At 40.9% G+C, this 15805-nt stretch overlaps 2 protein-coding genes across 6 annotated transcripts in view; one reads left to right on the top strand and one right to left on the bottom strand.

The window, feature by feature from the left end:
• The window catches only part of ASB3 (ankyrin repeat and SOCS box containing 3), a 30809-nt gene that overhangs the window by 12144 nt on the left and 2860 nt on the right, over window positions 1–15805 (bottom strand). For 2 of the 5 annotated variants that reach the window (XM_075413650.1, XM_075413648.1), the window contains exons 2-4: window positions 2465–2605; window positions 1291–1538; window positions 742–900 (exon numbers count right to left, since the gene is read on the bottom strand). In XM_075413650.1, the coding sequence (XP_075269765.1) occupies window positions 742–900; window positions 1291–1486 (355 nt within the window). In that variant the 5' untranslated portion in view covers window positions 1487–1538; window positions 2465–2605. Of the gene's footprint in view, window positions 1–741; window positions 901–1290; window positions 1539–1762; window positions 1838–2464; window positions 2606–15805 lie in introns of those variants that run through there. The other 3 variants (XM_075413652.1, XM_075413651.1, XM_075413653.1) reach the window with 3 other exon arrangements.
• CHAC2 (ChaC glutathione specific gamma-glutamylcyclotransferase 2) lies at window positions 1925–15162 on the top strand. The gene is made up of 3 exons (XM_075413654.1): window positions 1925–2121; window positions 8783–8818; window positions 12197–15162. The coding sequence occupies exons 1-3, from the start codon at window positions 1987–1989 to the stop codon at window positions 12578–12580; spliced, it is 555 nt and encodes a 184-aa protein (XP_075269769.1). The 5' UTR covers window positions 1925–1986; the 3' UTR covers window positions 12581–15162.

Here is a 15805-nt window from a genome sequence, read left to right as displayed (position 1 = left end):
AATAGTTGCTACTGTTTGAATAATTTTTAGAGTATTAACCCATGAGTTGGCCAAAAGAGTGCCTCTGGCTTGCAGTACTTGAAGTCCAACACAGCGCTGTGCCATAACCCCATTACATAGCCTGGACTAACCTGACCATAAACTTTTTCTGTTTTAAAAATCTTTTGGATATGCAGCCCCAGGACTGTTCCTTGGTCCCGTCTAATCTATGTAAGCACTTATACATAGTGTTAATTACCATTATCCAGTGTGCTTTTAATGCTGATTTCCCCACAGGTGCTGCCTGTTACTATTTTAAGCAAATAAGATACTTAGTTGTTTAAAAATAACACGTGAATAGACTCGTAAAAAAAGGTAATGTGGCAGCTATGATGTTTGCCTGGGTATGGAGGTGAGTAAAACAATAAGCATATTTAATCAGATAATTTAGACTCTTAGGACTCATTATCACAGAATTTTCAAACATTTAATTATGTCACACAAAAATCGTAGAAAAAATACTAAGATAATGAACCTTAATTGCTGAACTAGCAAATTTCATTTTACGATTTTGTTTTAAAACACAATCTGAAGCAGATTTATCCGTAAACAAAAAGTAATCTCTAGACCCACTCCATCTCTGAGTCCAAATGCTACAAAAATATGAAACACAGCAGGCAGTGAATGAACTCTGGTGAACTCAGCGAATAAGCTTTTCCTCGCTTATCGCTTGTTCTGAGATTTCAAGAAAGCTTGTGTCACCTAGGAACAGTGCGGTGGTTGCTTCGGTGGTCACTTCATTGGGGTCAGTCCCAGCTTCCAAAAGAACATGAACACTTTCCAAAGACCCATGGCGTGCTGAAAGGTGCAGCGCACCCATGCCTTCAAACGTCTTTGAATTTATGTAGTCATCAGACGGAGCTACAAGTGAGAATAATAGAGAGAAAAAAGTATATTTAGCAATGAATTACAAGGCAGTTATTTTCTTAAAATAACTGGGTTATTTGAGATGCATGGCCTACATCGTATCCACAAACATGCAGTTATCAGCTCTTTCAAACAGCAGTGTCAGTTATTGTTGGCCCTACGCAGACACCCACCTTGGACAGAAAAGGTAACGTGAAATCAAATGTCATTCACAGACTACAACATGCCAATTTCTATTTATCATAGCTAGGCGGTACATATGAAACCACACAGAAATTTACAAAACAAGTAGGACTATGATAGGAGAAATTATTTAATTCATGTTTTATATGACAGGGTAATTTAGCAGAAAAATCACGCTGTTCCACATTGAATTTTACTTACCTGCATGAACCAAGAGCCTCAGACACTCACTCGAATTGTGAGCTGCCGCTTCGTGGATTGGCACCCAGCCCCTGTTATCTGGAACATCGATGCTATATCCCTGCTTAATTAGTTTCCTCAGCATTTTCACATTTCCTTCTCTGGCTGCAAGCCCCACAGCAGAACACCGATCGGAATAGGCCTCCGTGAAATCCATCCTTGTGTATGGCAAACTCTGCAGGAGGAAGAAAGGGAAGGAAAAGAGGGGACTGGAGAAAAAAAACAACAAACAAGCCTGTTAGCACAAAATATGCATACAAGGGTTTGGTTTGGTTTGTGTTTTTGGAGGGAGCGTGTCTGTTTGTTTGTGGGGTTGGCGGGGGGGGGCGGGTAATAGCTCCTTTGCTTTTGCCCAGTGTCTCCCTGCGGGGCACAGTTACAGACGGCAGGCGTAACTCCTCCCGGGCCCGCCGACCCGGCCGCGAAGGCGAACCTCTGCGCGCAGGAGGAGCTCACACCGACACCTCGCAGAGCCAGGGCCCCAAGACCGGTGCCACCTCAGGCACAGGACCCCCCGCCACCGCGTCTGCCGCGGAGGAAGCTCGCCGGCCTTCCCCCGGGGCCGCCCCGCCGCCACTGCGCAGGCCCGCGGCGGCCGGGCCGGGCCGCGCCGTGCCGGTGGGGCGGGCCGGGCGGCAGTTGGGCAGGCGGCCAGCCATGTGGGTGTTCGGCTACGGCTCCCTCATCTGGAAGGTGGATTTCCCCTACGAGGAGAAGATGGTGGGACGCATCCTGGGCTACAGCCGCCGCTTCTGGCAGGGCAGCACGGACCACCGCGGCGTGCCGGGCAAGGTGAGGCGGGGCGGCCGCGGGCCCGGCGGGGGAGCCGGGCGGGCAAGGCAGCGCAGCCCCTCGCCGCGGCGGCGGGGCGTGAGGGCGGGCCTCGGCCTCCCGGCCGGGGAACCTCCATCCCCGCTGCCCCGACGGCTGCCGGCGGGGAGCGGGCCGAGCCCCCGCCCCGCGGCCGAAGCGAACCGGCCTCCCTCCGGGGCGCCGAAGCCGCTCCCCCGTGCGGGGCCGGCGGACCGGGCCGGCGGTGCACACCCCCCCCCCCCCTCCTCCGACTGCCGGGGCCCTCGGCCGTGACCCCGCAGCCCCGGCGATCGCTGCTTCCTTGCTAGGCTGGAAAGCGCACCTTAACGGCAAGCCGCGCCAGGTCGTCGTCTTCTCCTGCCGAGTACCGGGTTAGCGAGTTCCACTTTGACTTCCAGTTTATATCACTGTGGCAAGAAGTATTTCCTAAAGTTCAAGAATTAATTTTCTTCTGTGCGGTCAACTGAGAAACAATAACATAATGAACTTCAAAGAGGAGAAGAACGGTAACAGAAATAACCATCAGTCCATTTTAATAGCTCAAAAATAACTGAGTTGTTGTAGACATTAAGTAACTAAGGGAAAGTGCCTCAGTGTGGGTGTCAGGCTTTGAAGAGAAAAGCTGGTTAGTAACTAAAGGCTAGAAGTGTTGGTCTGAGTAACTACCTCACTGTTTTTCAGCTTTTTTTACTTTCAGATGAAAACTCAGGGAGGAGGAAATATTTACTGTTTGGGGGAAAAAAAAAAAAGCCAGCAAGAGAAAGAAACAAAAATTCCAGAAGCAAGCATTCCCAATTTCATGCAAACTTACGTATTTTTAAGCCACAGGAATGAGAATAATAGAGTCTTGCTCTGCTTTGAAAGCCTGTTCCACCCTCCCCATAGAAGGGCTATCACCCCTATATAATTCTAAATAGCTCAACAAATGTTAAAGAAACAATAGGTTACAGAAGCACCCAGCAAGTTAGATGAATGACTTTGATGTGGCAGGACTGTTATTTACAGCTGCAGATGCTGCTCACGATTTAGTCATCAGAAATGCAAACTAATCATAAATATATAGAAACTGATACTTGCGTACAGCTCTCTAACAATTTACCTACTTTGAATACTGGTTTTGTATCATGAAAGTATGTTTCCCTGATGCTCCCTACAGCAGTCGTCTAACCTACACCCTGGTAATTCCCCTCTAAAACTGGAATACAGCTTTAAAAGAGCTCCTCCAGAAAAGGCTGGATGCTTTTTGAAAATACAACACAGCATACTACATGTGGCAGGGAAGAAATTTTCATCTAGTTCTAAACAGCACTAGTTAGAACATCGAACACCATAAAATGACTTGCATAGTACTTAAAGATAATACAAAACCCCCTTGCATTCAGTTTCCTGCAAGGCAAATCACCATGCTTCAGGTACTAGCAGAAGTTGGGCATCTAGTCTTTAAAAAAACCCCAAAACGTTTCCTGCAAAGAAACAAGTTACATGCAAGCGGACTGAGGCTCGGCACACGCGTTTCCCAGGCTGGAGCAGTGCTGTGCAAATGCAGCTGTCCCGGTTCTGAACTCCAGCCCCAAACGCGTTGCCACGTTGCTTTCAAGGTCAAGCCGAAAGCCTCGCTCTGTCACCCGGCTGACATGCTGCGTCATACACGCAATTCCTGCCTCCAAGCCTGCCCGGCTCCCAGCCGCCGCCTCACCTGGCTGGGGAGATGCAGCACGCCCTGTGGCTGGCTCGGTTCTGTCTGCTGACTGGACAGCTGTCATTCGCTTTCTCATCTACCAGTCATCCCTTTTCAAAGATTATATTTGTATGAGCATTGGGAAATTCTTATTCTTCTCTCGAATTTGGGTGAATTGAAAAGCATGTGCAACAGTTGTTAGGGTGGGGGATAAAAGAGCGTGACCCCATCACGCTGCCCTACTTAGGAAACCAGGCTTAAAAAAAAAAGGAATTTAAAAAAACCTAATCAGTCAACAAAGAAGGTATTACTCTTGGGGCTTCAGAAACGAATAAACCCCGCACAAGCCAGTTTTTCTTCCTTTTTGCAAGTATGCTTGGTAGCCTCACTGCATTATGCATTTCTGCTGGGCTAGCTGAAATTCAGGGGAATACTCGAGAGTAACTGTCTTTGTGCAGATACTGGAAATCTTGCAAAATGGCAACGCCAGGCTACCACCCACTAGCACGCACTTGGTTCCAAGAAGCTTAGATGTTTGTATTTCTGCCCCAGTCAAGATCATACCCAGAACCGTCATCTGCAGGCATACAGAGCCCTAAAACAACAAAAAAGCATCACACAAGCCCATGCTTTGTTCTGTTTCTATTTAGATGCTTGTTTGGACAGACTGAGAGCACAGGTCATTATGTAAACTGGTTAATGCATTTATTTTATATTATGTATAAACACTTAGCATTAACAAAATGCACTTTTTCTCAGCAACAACAAGCTAATGCCTTTTTGTATTCCTGCAGTCCATGAGTTGTTACTCCTACTTGCAAAGCAAAAAGCCTCCCTCAGCATACACTGAGAACACACACAGCTGGGACCTCCCATTTCACCAGGCCAAGCTGTCTCTGCTACAAAATCTTTACAATCCTTGACATCAGAGACAAAATACATCTCTTGTGGGCGAGCGACAAGTGAAACTGGTCCTTCAGTACTAAAACATTTTAAAGAACAGCAATAAAATAGTAGCCAATGAGTTAAAAAACCCTATCCTGAAAACACTCATTGCTCCAACATTGCTCCAACATTCCACGGTCAGCACAACAAAAACATACAGAGCACTTTCACATACAATGGCCGCAAGCTTTTAGTACAAAACTTGGTTGACCTTGCAACCGTACTTTGAACTGCTCAACTGATACTGTAATAAGACAGTTAACTAATTAAAAAGTGATGTTTAATCATGGGACCATATTTTATGGTTCACAGGATGTTAAATTGCAAAAAGTTTCATTAGAACGGATTAAGAATGTAAAAAAGGGAATAAACATTTATTGAAAAATATATGGCAAGTTATAAATTAGCTGTATTTAAAAACAACATTTTTCAGAGGATTATTCCAAATGGTACATTAAAGCAGCTGAATTTTACCAGGCAATAAGTGTTCCCTGAAAAAAGTGCTAGTGACTTAGAAAGACCTGAATCGGTAACCAAAATGTCTGCATAAATGGCAAATTCAAGTTTCTTAGTGCAAGCTTCAGAAAAAATGGCATCAGAAATGCAAACGTCAATGATTCCTGTAAACCTTCTCAAACATTAAAGTCTGGGGGTTTGGTTTTGCACACAACAGCACTGAAGTATAGATGCACTCAAGGGTTGAGGCCATTATTATCACAATATAGTTTGAACCAAAGTAATAGCTTGCTGCTGCCAAAATGGTGAAGTCTGGCTTCCTCTCCTCACAACCCTCTTCCCTCCCAGCTTCAGACCGCTTGCTTTAGCTGCTCTCCTTGATGCAGTGCTGGCACTCACTTGACTGCACAGCACACCGACAGGCCTGACATTTGAGGAATCTCCATTCTGGCTCTGCCAGAGACTGTCTTTGTTCCTAGCCTGCTGATGTGCTCAGAGGAAAACCTGGGGAAACTCGATGACGTGGTTAATCTAGCTCCAGCTGTCTGCTGGCACTGTCCAAATAGTGTCCAAATGGAAAACTCCGAGTTCTTGCATGCATAGAATTACTGGGTTAGCTTAAGGTTGAATTGTTTTAAGATAATGAAGGGCTTTTAGTTTGTTAAAGGTGAAATGGAGAAAAAAGGAGGTTGGGCTAGAGGATCTCCAGAGGTGCCTTCCCACCTCTGCAACTCCCCAGTTTACCCTGGCAGCTTCTTCCCATTGGATGGCTGCCAGCGAGCGGGGGAGAGGATGGATAGATAGGCTCCTGCTATGCCATAATGAGCCACAGGAAAAGGAAGTAGGAAAGGCTGCGCTTTGTTTAAATAAACTTGTGCTTTTAAGGAAACCATTAGAATTATCACATTCCTACTTATTAGCAAACTTAGACCTCCCTTTCTGAAAAAATTTAAGACGTAATCAAGCTAAAATTATTTCCAAGGTCATATTTCCTTTTATTCCATCTTACTTTCATACCCAGATGCAAAAATTGATTCCTCTATCAGTAAATTCATAGCTGAGCAGTTTGTGGCAGCACTGAAAACAATCTAAAAGAGGAAGACCTTATTTCAGTTTACTCCACTATTTCACAGCACGCATCAGCTAGACCTCAGGACTGTCCTGACGAACATTATGCAGATGGACAACGCCCCCATGCCAGGAAAATGTCATAGACTCTAGAGCAGACTCTGCACCATGCTATTTTCCAATTTTTACTGAACCCAGGTTGATAAAGCCTACAAGAATCTCCTGTCACAAGCAGTCCAAGATAGGTGTATGTTCGGGAGCTCTAGTGTACAGTATGATTGAGGGCCTGAAGTGAAATACAATGCTGAGAGCTGAAATAACGTATATTTGATTTTCTGCAATGAGTTCCCTTCTGTTCAGAGGAGTGACAGCCCTTAGCACTACAGATGCCTTAGAAAATTCCCGTGCGGCCGCAGACCACACTACTGCTGCAGCGTGACCCAATGCAAGGTTGCCTTTGTCAGCCTTCCTGGCGGCAGGCTGCCTAGAACTGACACAAATCCCTCAAAGGCATCTGATTTAGGAGATCAGTCGAGTTTGCCCTTGCCCGTACTTGGGCATGACAAAAATGGGTTTGGTTTATATCATATAGCCAGTCATTGATAGATGTGTTATTTTCTTCACTTAGCTAGCAGAGGTAATAACCATGGTTCCTTCATGGTGTTTGGTTTAGGTAGTTCCATGCAAGACAAGGACTCTGCAAACCAATACAATAAATGTCCTGTCCTTCCCTAGATCATTCTCTCATCACACAACCAATCTGAAATTTAAGTACTCTTCAGTACTTCACTTTCATTTAATATTTAGGCTTCAGATACAGATATTCCTGGTAATAAAGGGGAAGTTGTTTCCCACCACACAATGTCTCTCTAATCCATAATTTACAAAATCTTAGTGAGCAGTATTGAGTACACAAGTCAGGGAAGTATTAATGGCTGTGGAAAAAATTTCGCAAAATGAACACCTGAGTTATCTTGATTAATCATGGTAACAGACCTGTTTCCTCTAAGTACTCAAATAGTAATAATTTAGCGTTCATTTAGTTTCATTGCCTTATTTTATCAATTGGATCAGGAATAGATGGCTGATGTTGGGAGAGAACTCGCATGAAAATGAAAAAACGCAGTACCTCAGGGCTTATAAACAAACAGCCTTTATGGTTATAAAAGACCTGACACTGAATAAACCATATCTACGGTTGATGGTATTTATCACATGCTCTGCAAGAACTAGATTTTGTATTTGGCTTGTTACCAAAAGAATGCATTGCTTGCCATTGATTTGGTGTAGGAGAAAACCCTACACTGTTACTGTGCGAGAGACACAAACACAGGCACAGACTTACCAAACAGAAAAGCATGGACATGTCGACGAAACAGTGATGAGTCATAAACTGAAATGTCCAGGACTGAAATGACCAAGACTGAAAGTTAGCTAAGACTAAATGAAAGGCATGCATCCAAGTACATCAAGTTCAGATTATCACTGCAACTCCGAAGAGAATGAATTTCTATCCTACACTAAAACTGAATGAATGCTAGTACCTCTGCTTGCCCTTTCCTCTAATCAAAGACATTTGTACGCTAATTTAATGCCAAAATTAGCAATTTTAAACTACAGATGTAGTTCTCCATAGGGTTTTATGTTTTAAAATTTTATTCTCCAGGTTGTACAACAAGTTTCAACAGTTTTCAGTATTTACAAACTGTAAGGGAGAAAGAGCTGGGAGGGAGAAAAGAAGGAGAAAAATAGTCTTTTGCACAATAAACTTCTTTTTTCAACTTCAAATAACATGATGCTAACATGGTGCTTACTGAAAATTATAGCAGATTTCTTTGTTATATGTTTTCCAAAACATCTGATTAGCTAGGAGCTTTTAAACCTAAGAGTTGCCATGTGTCATAGTGTGTAATTAACATTTTCTAAAATCCAGTAAGTGCAAACCAAGCCAGAAGTGGTAATGTCTTGCTTAGTTCTATGCAAGCTAGATTTCTAGCTTATGTTATTTTCCATGCCTGTGTATTAACTGTTTGAATACAAGTGAGAAGGTTCACCTCATTGTCTCTCCGGAGATTAAAAAAAATCGCATAGTAGAAGCAATGTGACTGAGGAAGGTGTGCTCCTCATGGATAGTTTTACATTAATGAATTATTGTCACCATTTTAAACAGGAAGAGAATTGAGTCTGGACAGCACATACAAAACCTCCCTGTTTATGACTGCCCTTTATTTAACTTTTATGTTGCAGGTATTTTTTACTCAGAATTTAACATTTTGTTTATCACAGCTTTAATACAGATCAAAAGCCATTCTCAGAAAATACTTGCACTGGATCTCAAAGAAATAGACCTTACTGAGATTGTCCTGGATTAGTTCTCTGACGCTTTCATTACTTTTCATTGTTGGTTTGTTTTTTTTTTTTTCCTTGTTTTGCTTTTGCTCATGATTTAGGGTAAAAGCCTTCAAATGAACTATGATTTTTTTTAAATTTTAGCCTGGAAGAGTTGTGACTCTGGTTGAAGATCCTGAGGTATAGTACTCCTGTTCTGTCTCTGTAGTGTACAGAATGTCCTGTTGCATTCCCAGCCTGCGTAGTAAGTCTCTATTACTTTTTGCTTCTCTACAAGCAAATAATTATCTTTCGTGCAATGAAAAGTTCTTTCAGAATTTCTTGGAGTTACACCAGTGAGTCTTGATTATTTCAAATAAATCAATCAATCTAAACTAAGAAACTGGCAGTTGTTTGGATCTGCTATTACTGAAGGTATATTTTAAAGTATTTGCTGGAATAGTCACTTCAGCTATCCAGTTACAAGACGCAGAATTTTACTTTCAGCATGTGTATAGCGCTGACAGTATGCCAACAGTAGACCCGAGATATTGTGTCAGAACTGTAATCTTGCCCTCCCAAAATAAAAACTGAAACAAATTCAGATTACATTGCAACGATAAAAAAAGGAGATGCCGTTGCTGTATTTTTTGCTACACGGATAAAATGCTTAAGGAATTAAATGCCACAACGGTGCTCTTGTTTTTTATGTAATATTGTGAAATTAGCTCCTGTTTAGAGAAAACAGTCGTTGGCCCAAGTCTACCGTTCTTGCTTATCTTTTGACCTTTTCCGTCTCACTTAGTGCAATGGCAGTGTTTGCAAGGGGAGTGCCTGGTCTGGAGAGGGAGAGGACATGAAACAAGGCCTAGGTTTACAGTCATGTAAGCTGTAGGAAAATCAAGATTTAGAAGTACTTAGACTTACACTCTGCCTGTTTCTAATTCTGTTTGGTAGTAAAGAAGCTATTTTACAACTACCCACAATTTTTTTTAGTGACCTTAGCCACTAGAGAGCTCTTGGCTGGACTGCTCACTAGCTCAGACAAGAGCACTGAGCTAGGCTGGGGAAGCCCAGGGGCAGCTACTGCAGGACACACCTTGGGTGCGATTGCTTTCCCACTCCCCACGGATCCTCCAGGCACTCCCACCCAGCAGCTATGCTGGCACGTTGCTGGGGATGGCTGCGATGGTCATGTCCATCCAGCTTCACACTGCTCCAGGAGAGGGAATCCCTGCAGGTACCAGTGCCTCCAGAGGGCTGTGAGTGAAGGAAGGATGGCGTGGAAGCAGAGGGAGAGCAAGGCCACAGGACACCAGGCTGTAAGACATGGAGGATGGGTATTTTGGTAGTAGTTATTTTTTCTTTGCAGTTGCTTATCTATACAGTTACGATACTGCTGTCCTACCTATCTGTTTCCCTGAAATAGCCACAAAGAAACGTAAGTTTAGCAGTAAATCAAAAACTTCAACTGTTTTTTGCAGTTAGCAAAACCAGCAAAATGCAATGCACTGTCTCTCATTGTGATTTTCTGTACCTTTCTAGTAAGGGGTTTTTTTCACATTACTGTACTGCAGGGTACCATTATGTTACACAGACACCTATATAGACAAAGAATGCTTATGTTTGTTGTCACTCAGTTTGTATTGTTAAGCAAACTTATTTGTTACCATAGAAACTTTTTTCCCCTTAGCAAACCAGTTTTGTTTGGTTGATTTTGTTCCCTTTTCTCCAGAATCTGGTGCAGCCAGATAATCACCCTTTACACATAAACATCAAATGATATGACAAGTCACTTGCTTTAATTTCAGTTACTTTTTCTGCAGTTTAAAAAGGTAACCTTATTTTGAAGTTATCTTAGCAGACTACAGCCATTATTCACCTGCACGCAGACACCAAATACTGTGGTACAACAGCAGTGGTACTTTTATCGGCAGTGCCAGCTCTCAATTCTGTGCTAGCCGGTGTGTCTTTCTTCACTAGTGATACACATAAGGCAGCTTGGAAACAAGTTTAGAGAGTTATTTTAACTTGCCCCATCTGAATTTCTTTGCCAGTTAAGAGAAAACCACACAGAGAAAGAATATCACACTCCTGGTCAAATTTTCTGGATTATGATTTTCCATAATCTGAAATGGGAATCCTCTATACTGAAAACTAAATCAATGAACTAGCAGTAACATTTAAAGTGTCTGCTTGAAAACCCTATCTCTACCACACTCATACATATTTTCCTGTCAACACCAAAGTAGATCTGAATTGCAGATTTAACTCAAGAGAAACATGTGCAGAAGAGGCTGTTTTTAAAATTAACACATTTCCTGCGGACAGCTGGAGTGAAGCAGCATCCCAGAGGGCTGAGGGAAAGCAAGGAGCCCATTTTTGTACCCGTTAGTGCTGTTCCTGGCCACAGCACATCAAATGCCATAACCATCTACAAAGAATGCAATAGAAAATTACTCCTGGTGTTTTGGGTTTTTTTTTTAATAAAATGCCTTTGACCAGCATATAGTCTGACTGCAAAATTCAGCGCTCGTAAATTAACACCACCGCCCCAGCACTGTCTGATATTGTGACTAAATACTAAGATCCAGTTTCAGGGGAAAAACACCAAAATGTTCACTGTTTTGTCATCATTACTGTAGCACTGATATGCATACCTGCTTAGCTACAGGAAGAATCGACATTCGATGTTGCCAGCAGACAAAACAGACTACCACTTATTTTAAAACAGCACTCCCAAGAAACACTTTAGTGGGTAACAGACCATCACCATTTTTCTGTGCTACTTCAAAACAAAAAACCCATGCAAATCTATCCCTACACAGATCTCGCTGATTTGTTTACATAAAACTTGGTAGGAAAGTATAACTAATTCACATCACTGTTAAATACTTTCTCAGACATCGTATCCGTGAAGAGGATGAAGAGATATTCAGATTCTCAAAGATGGTAATGAAATTTAACCTAATTGTTTGCTGAGGTGCTGGATATGCCACATTTAATTGTGCAGAATGAAGGTTCATCTCTCAACTTTTTCTTCTCCGATTCAGTTTCAGTGCAGTAACTTTACCACACTCATCACTCCAAGTACGTGTAACAGATGTAGGTGACACTCGGGTCCTTAGAAATGAAACTCCAACTAAACAGAAAAAGGACCTGATCAAAGTTACTTTGAATTTGGCACTATTTACAATTTTAATTTTCACATGCAAATTTTATAAGGTCAGGAAGATACTCTGTATCCTTTTTTGCCAGCTCTGTAGTAGCCCATGCCAAGGCTACTTACTACTTCAAATTTGACTGTAACAAGAAATTGTTTTATAAGAAAGGCCTCAGCATTAGCAAGAAAGTGGATGATCAATCTGCATAACTACCATTTTGACTGAAAATTTCCTAAATAAAACAGCCCTTTTAATTTGGGACACCTTCTGCAAATAGCATAATAGCTACAAAAGACTGAAAATGGAAGAAATTATTTTTTCAAGAGAGTTTTACCTACATACAACAGAAATACATCAATTGTTGAGTATCCTTTTAAACAATGCTTGGATTTTCTTTTCTTATGTCCTTCAACAGGGGTGTGTATGGGGTGTTGCTTACAGATTGCCAGCTGGACAAGAATGTGAAGTAAAGGCATACCTGGACTTCAGAGAGAAAGGAGGCTACAGGACCACAACTGTCATTTTCTATCCAAAAGACTCGTCAGTAAAACCATTTGATGTATTGTTATACATTGGAACTTGTGACAACCCTAACTACCTTGGTCCAGCACCTCTAGAAGAAATTGCTGAACAGATTTTTAATGCAGTTGGTCCTAGTGGGAGAAACACAGAATACCTGTTTGAACTCGCTAATGCTATGAGAAATCTTGTACCAGAAGATGTAGACGAGCATCTCTTCTCTTTAGAGAAACTAGTAAAGGAACTCTTGGAAAAGCATCAAAACCTAAATTGTCTATAAAACAACTTACTTTTAATGATCTTGCTCCATCTTCAGAGGAATGGTTTCGTTGCACAGTGGGTATATGACTTGGAGGCATGTTTCTCTGTACTGTGCTATCTTATTTATTTTAATATTGCTTTCAAAGTAGTAGTTGGTCATTAAAACATACTGTCACAAAAATAATTCTTTCAGGAGTCTACAGAAAGGGGAGCAGGGAAAGTGTTTTAGTTTTGAATTTGATAGATTGGGTTTTTATCCAAAGACTACATCTTTACGAAAATCTCAAGAGAACCACTTAAGCTTCTCTTTGTTTGAAGATTTTTTTAATTGTTATTATTTTTGCTTTAAAATAAATCTTTAGAATATTCTTAAGATCAAAAATCTGCATTCAGATACAACTCCCACTAATTTAAGTGATAGTTCTTTCTGGTTCAAGACCGCAGGCCTGGAGCTCAGTGCAGCTAAAGAAATAAACATTAAGTAGCTGTAAATTACATAGTAAATGCACAGTAGAACATTTATATCATCAATGTTCAACTTCATTGAAATTAAGTTATTCCACTGAATTAGTCATCTTACCCTTTATATATTAGTTTGTCCTTAAACGCAGAGGATAAACCATTTCATTGTCACGGAAATAATTCTTTCCCTTGGCTCATTATGCCAAGCCCCTGAAAACCAAAGCACAGTGTACTTTGACACAAACAAGCCATAATGCATCAGTGCCTCATTTTCTTTTTTAGGATTAATGTAAAGAATAAAGCCAAAATGTTTTAATTAACTAAGAGTATGACTTGAAGTCACAATGCAGCAAGAATGTTCAGAAACTCTCATCTGTTATTTGCCTTTAGATGCTGTTGTAACCCCATCTCTTAAAAAAATCACCAATCTCTGAGGATAGATTTTAAGCCAGTAATTTTCAACCACTGTTTCAGGGATACATGGACAAAAGGTAATTAAGAAAGGAACCCTCTTTTCAGTAACCGCACATGTGTTGTATGGACATCGAAACAAAGAGGGTTGGAAAGTCACCAGTTTAGGCTAGTAGGCTTACTTTATGCAAAACATAAGCAAACAGAATTTCCGTCCCAACAAGGACTTGTCTTGCTTCTCAAAAACTTATGTTATTTTTATTAACTTTTAACAAAGTATATTTTTGTATGTTAATATAGGAAAGGTCCTATTCCAAACACCATGTAACATCACATTTTCTCATACAGAGAATGTGTAAGTGTTTAGTAGTAGCTTGGAAGCCTGTATTGTGCACCAGTAATTGCAAAAACCATATGCTTCTACTATACAGGCTGTCCCTTTCTCTTCTTTACATTTCCTGGTTTATATTTGTAATTGCTTGAAAATATCAAGGTTATAAAAATAACAAGCTGCTATTATTTCACTTGGCCACCTACAAAAGTCGACAAGAACATAAATGAAAGTTACTAGGAAACATTTGAGAAAGGCAGCTAGATGAGTAGAAAATAGGGTATTAAAATTCAAACCTAAATTTGAAATAATTAGACCACTTAAAATATTTGACCAGGAAAGGTGTATTTTTTACATACCAGATTATAATTTTAGTCTGCCTCTGGCATCTCTCAAGCATTGATTCATTGAGGAAAAAAAAAAAGTGTGTTAGCTTTCTACAAGCTACTGTTTACTATTAATCATTGAATGCCACTATTTTAAGAGTACATGATGGGGTGTCACTTGATGGACAACTCTAAATGGCAGGAGCAAGTCCTCTGATCATATTAGCAAAATAATCATACATATCGAGACCCCATTCTTCCACTGGTACATGAGTTGCTTGCAAACTGAAAAAATATCCTTCAAAGGTCTCAATTCTCCACTGCACTGTGCTGGTTTAAGATTGACCGGAAAAGCCACCCCAACTAATTCAGCTGTACAGCAGGAGAGAAGTCTGATCAGAACTTCCAGGTGTCTGTACGTAATCACAGTCATTAAGATGCCCAGAGCTGGAGCTGAGTGACTTCACACACCAAGGATGGATAGTGATAACCATCACCCAAATCAGCTTTAAGAACATGCTCCATTACGCATGCATTTATTCACCTTTACTTAAAGAGTAACTCGTGTTACTGCATGCTTAACCATTACTAAAAATGTTATGTATGATTTATTTCAACATTTAAGTGTTGAAAAGAATAGTACCCTCAAAAAAACCCGATCAACAACAGCACTTCCTTTCTTCTGCTTAATTCAGATTTAAGCAAGCTGTAGTACAGTTAAAATATATACAATGACACATCACTTATGGATTTTTTAAAATTCTTGCCTCAAAGACTTATCCTTGTTCCTTAAAACAGGGCAAGGGATGCTTACACTCACTAATGATCCAAAAACATCAGTGATGATTCCCTCTTTAAAACTCTTAATTATTTAAGCACTGTGCTGGGGCATCGTGATTATGTACGGCTCTACGTTTTGTATCTTTAATTATATTCACGACATTGTCAGTTCATTTACTTTCCAGATTCATAAGACTTGCAATAATATCTGTAACAATACGTTCCAGTTTGTGCATACAACTTCGGTACAATAAAAGTGCATCACATTTACTAGTGGTGTTGGAGAAAGAAGTTTCCAGATGGTATGTTTATTTGAAGTGTATCCATATTAGGATGGACATCAATATGTGTCGTAATCACATCTTGTTATAAAATGCTGTTATATCTAAAGATGAAAAGCAATATACAACAGCTAACTACTATTCCGCAGTCTTAAACTGTGCTGACAATAGGAATTAAAGCACTGGAAATGTACATTTGCTCTTGCTGTATGGGATTTGAGCCATGACTTCCTACAGCTTCAATCATCAACAGTCCAGTATGCTTTCAGACCTGTTGCATACACTTTTTATATGCCATATATGCGTAAATTTTTGAATTTTTTTTTTACTGGTTAGAACTAAATCTAAATTTGTGACAAATTATAGATGTTTCGGATATGGTTTCATTATACAACCACACACATGAAACTACCTCTAAACTTGTTTCCAAACAGTGTTTGAGGAAACGACAGTCATATCCACATGGTCAGATTTTACTCCCTGGGATCCACAGACTCAAATCACAGAGCATGGACCTCTTCCTTCCATGCATGAAGGAAGCAGTACGTAGTAGTGTGCAGTGATGGTCTTCCCTAGTGTGACTGCATAGTAAAATTGCTCAGGCCGTTTGTAGGAAAAGTAACTTGCCCAACAGTTTTTCAAGATACACCCTC

Source organism: Opisthocomus hoazin, chromosome 2 (assembly GCF_030867145.1).
Source record: "Opisthocomus hoazin isolate bOpiHoa1 chromosome 2, bOpiHoa1.hap1, whole genome shotgun sequence".
Classification (NCBI taxonomy): Eukaryota; Metazoa; Chordata; class Aves; order Opisthocomiformes; family Opisthocomidae; genus Opisthocomus; species Opisthocomus hoazin.
Note: the sequence above shows the minus strand (reverse complement) of the source record. Positions and strands in the feature narration are given on the sequence as shown.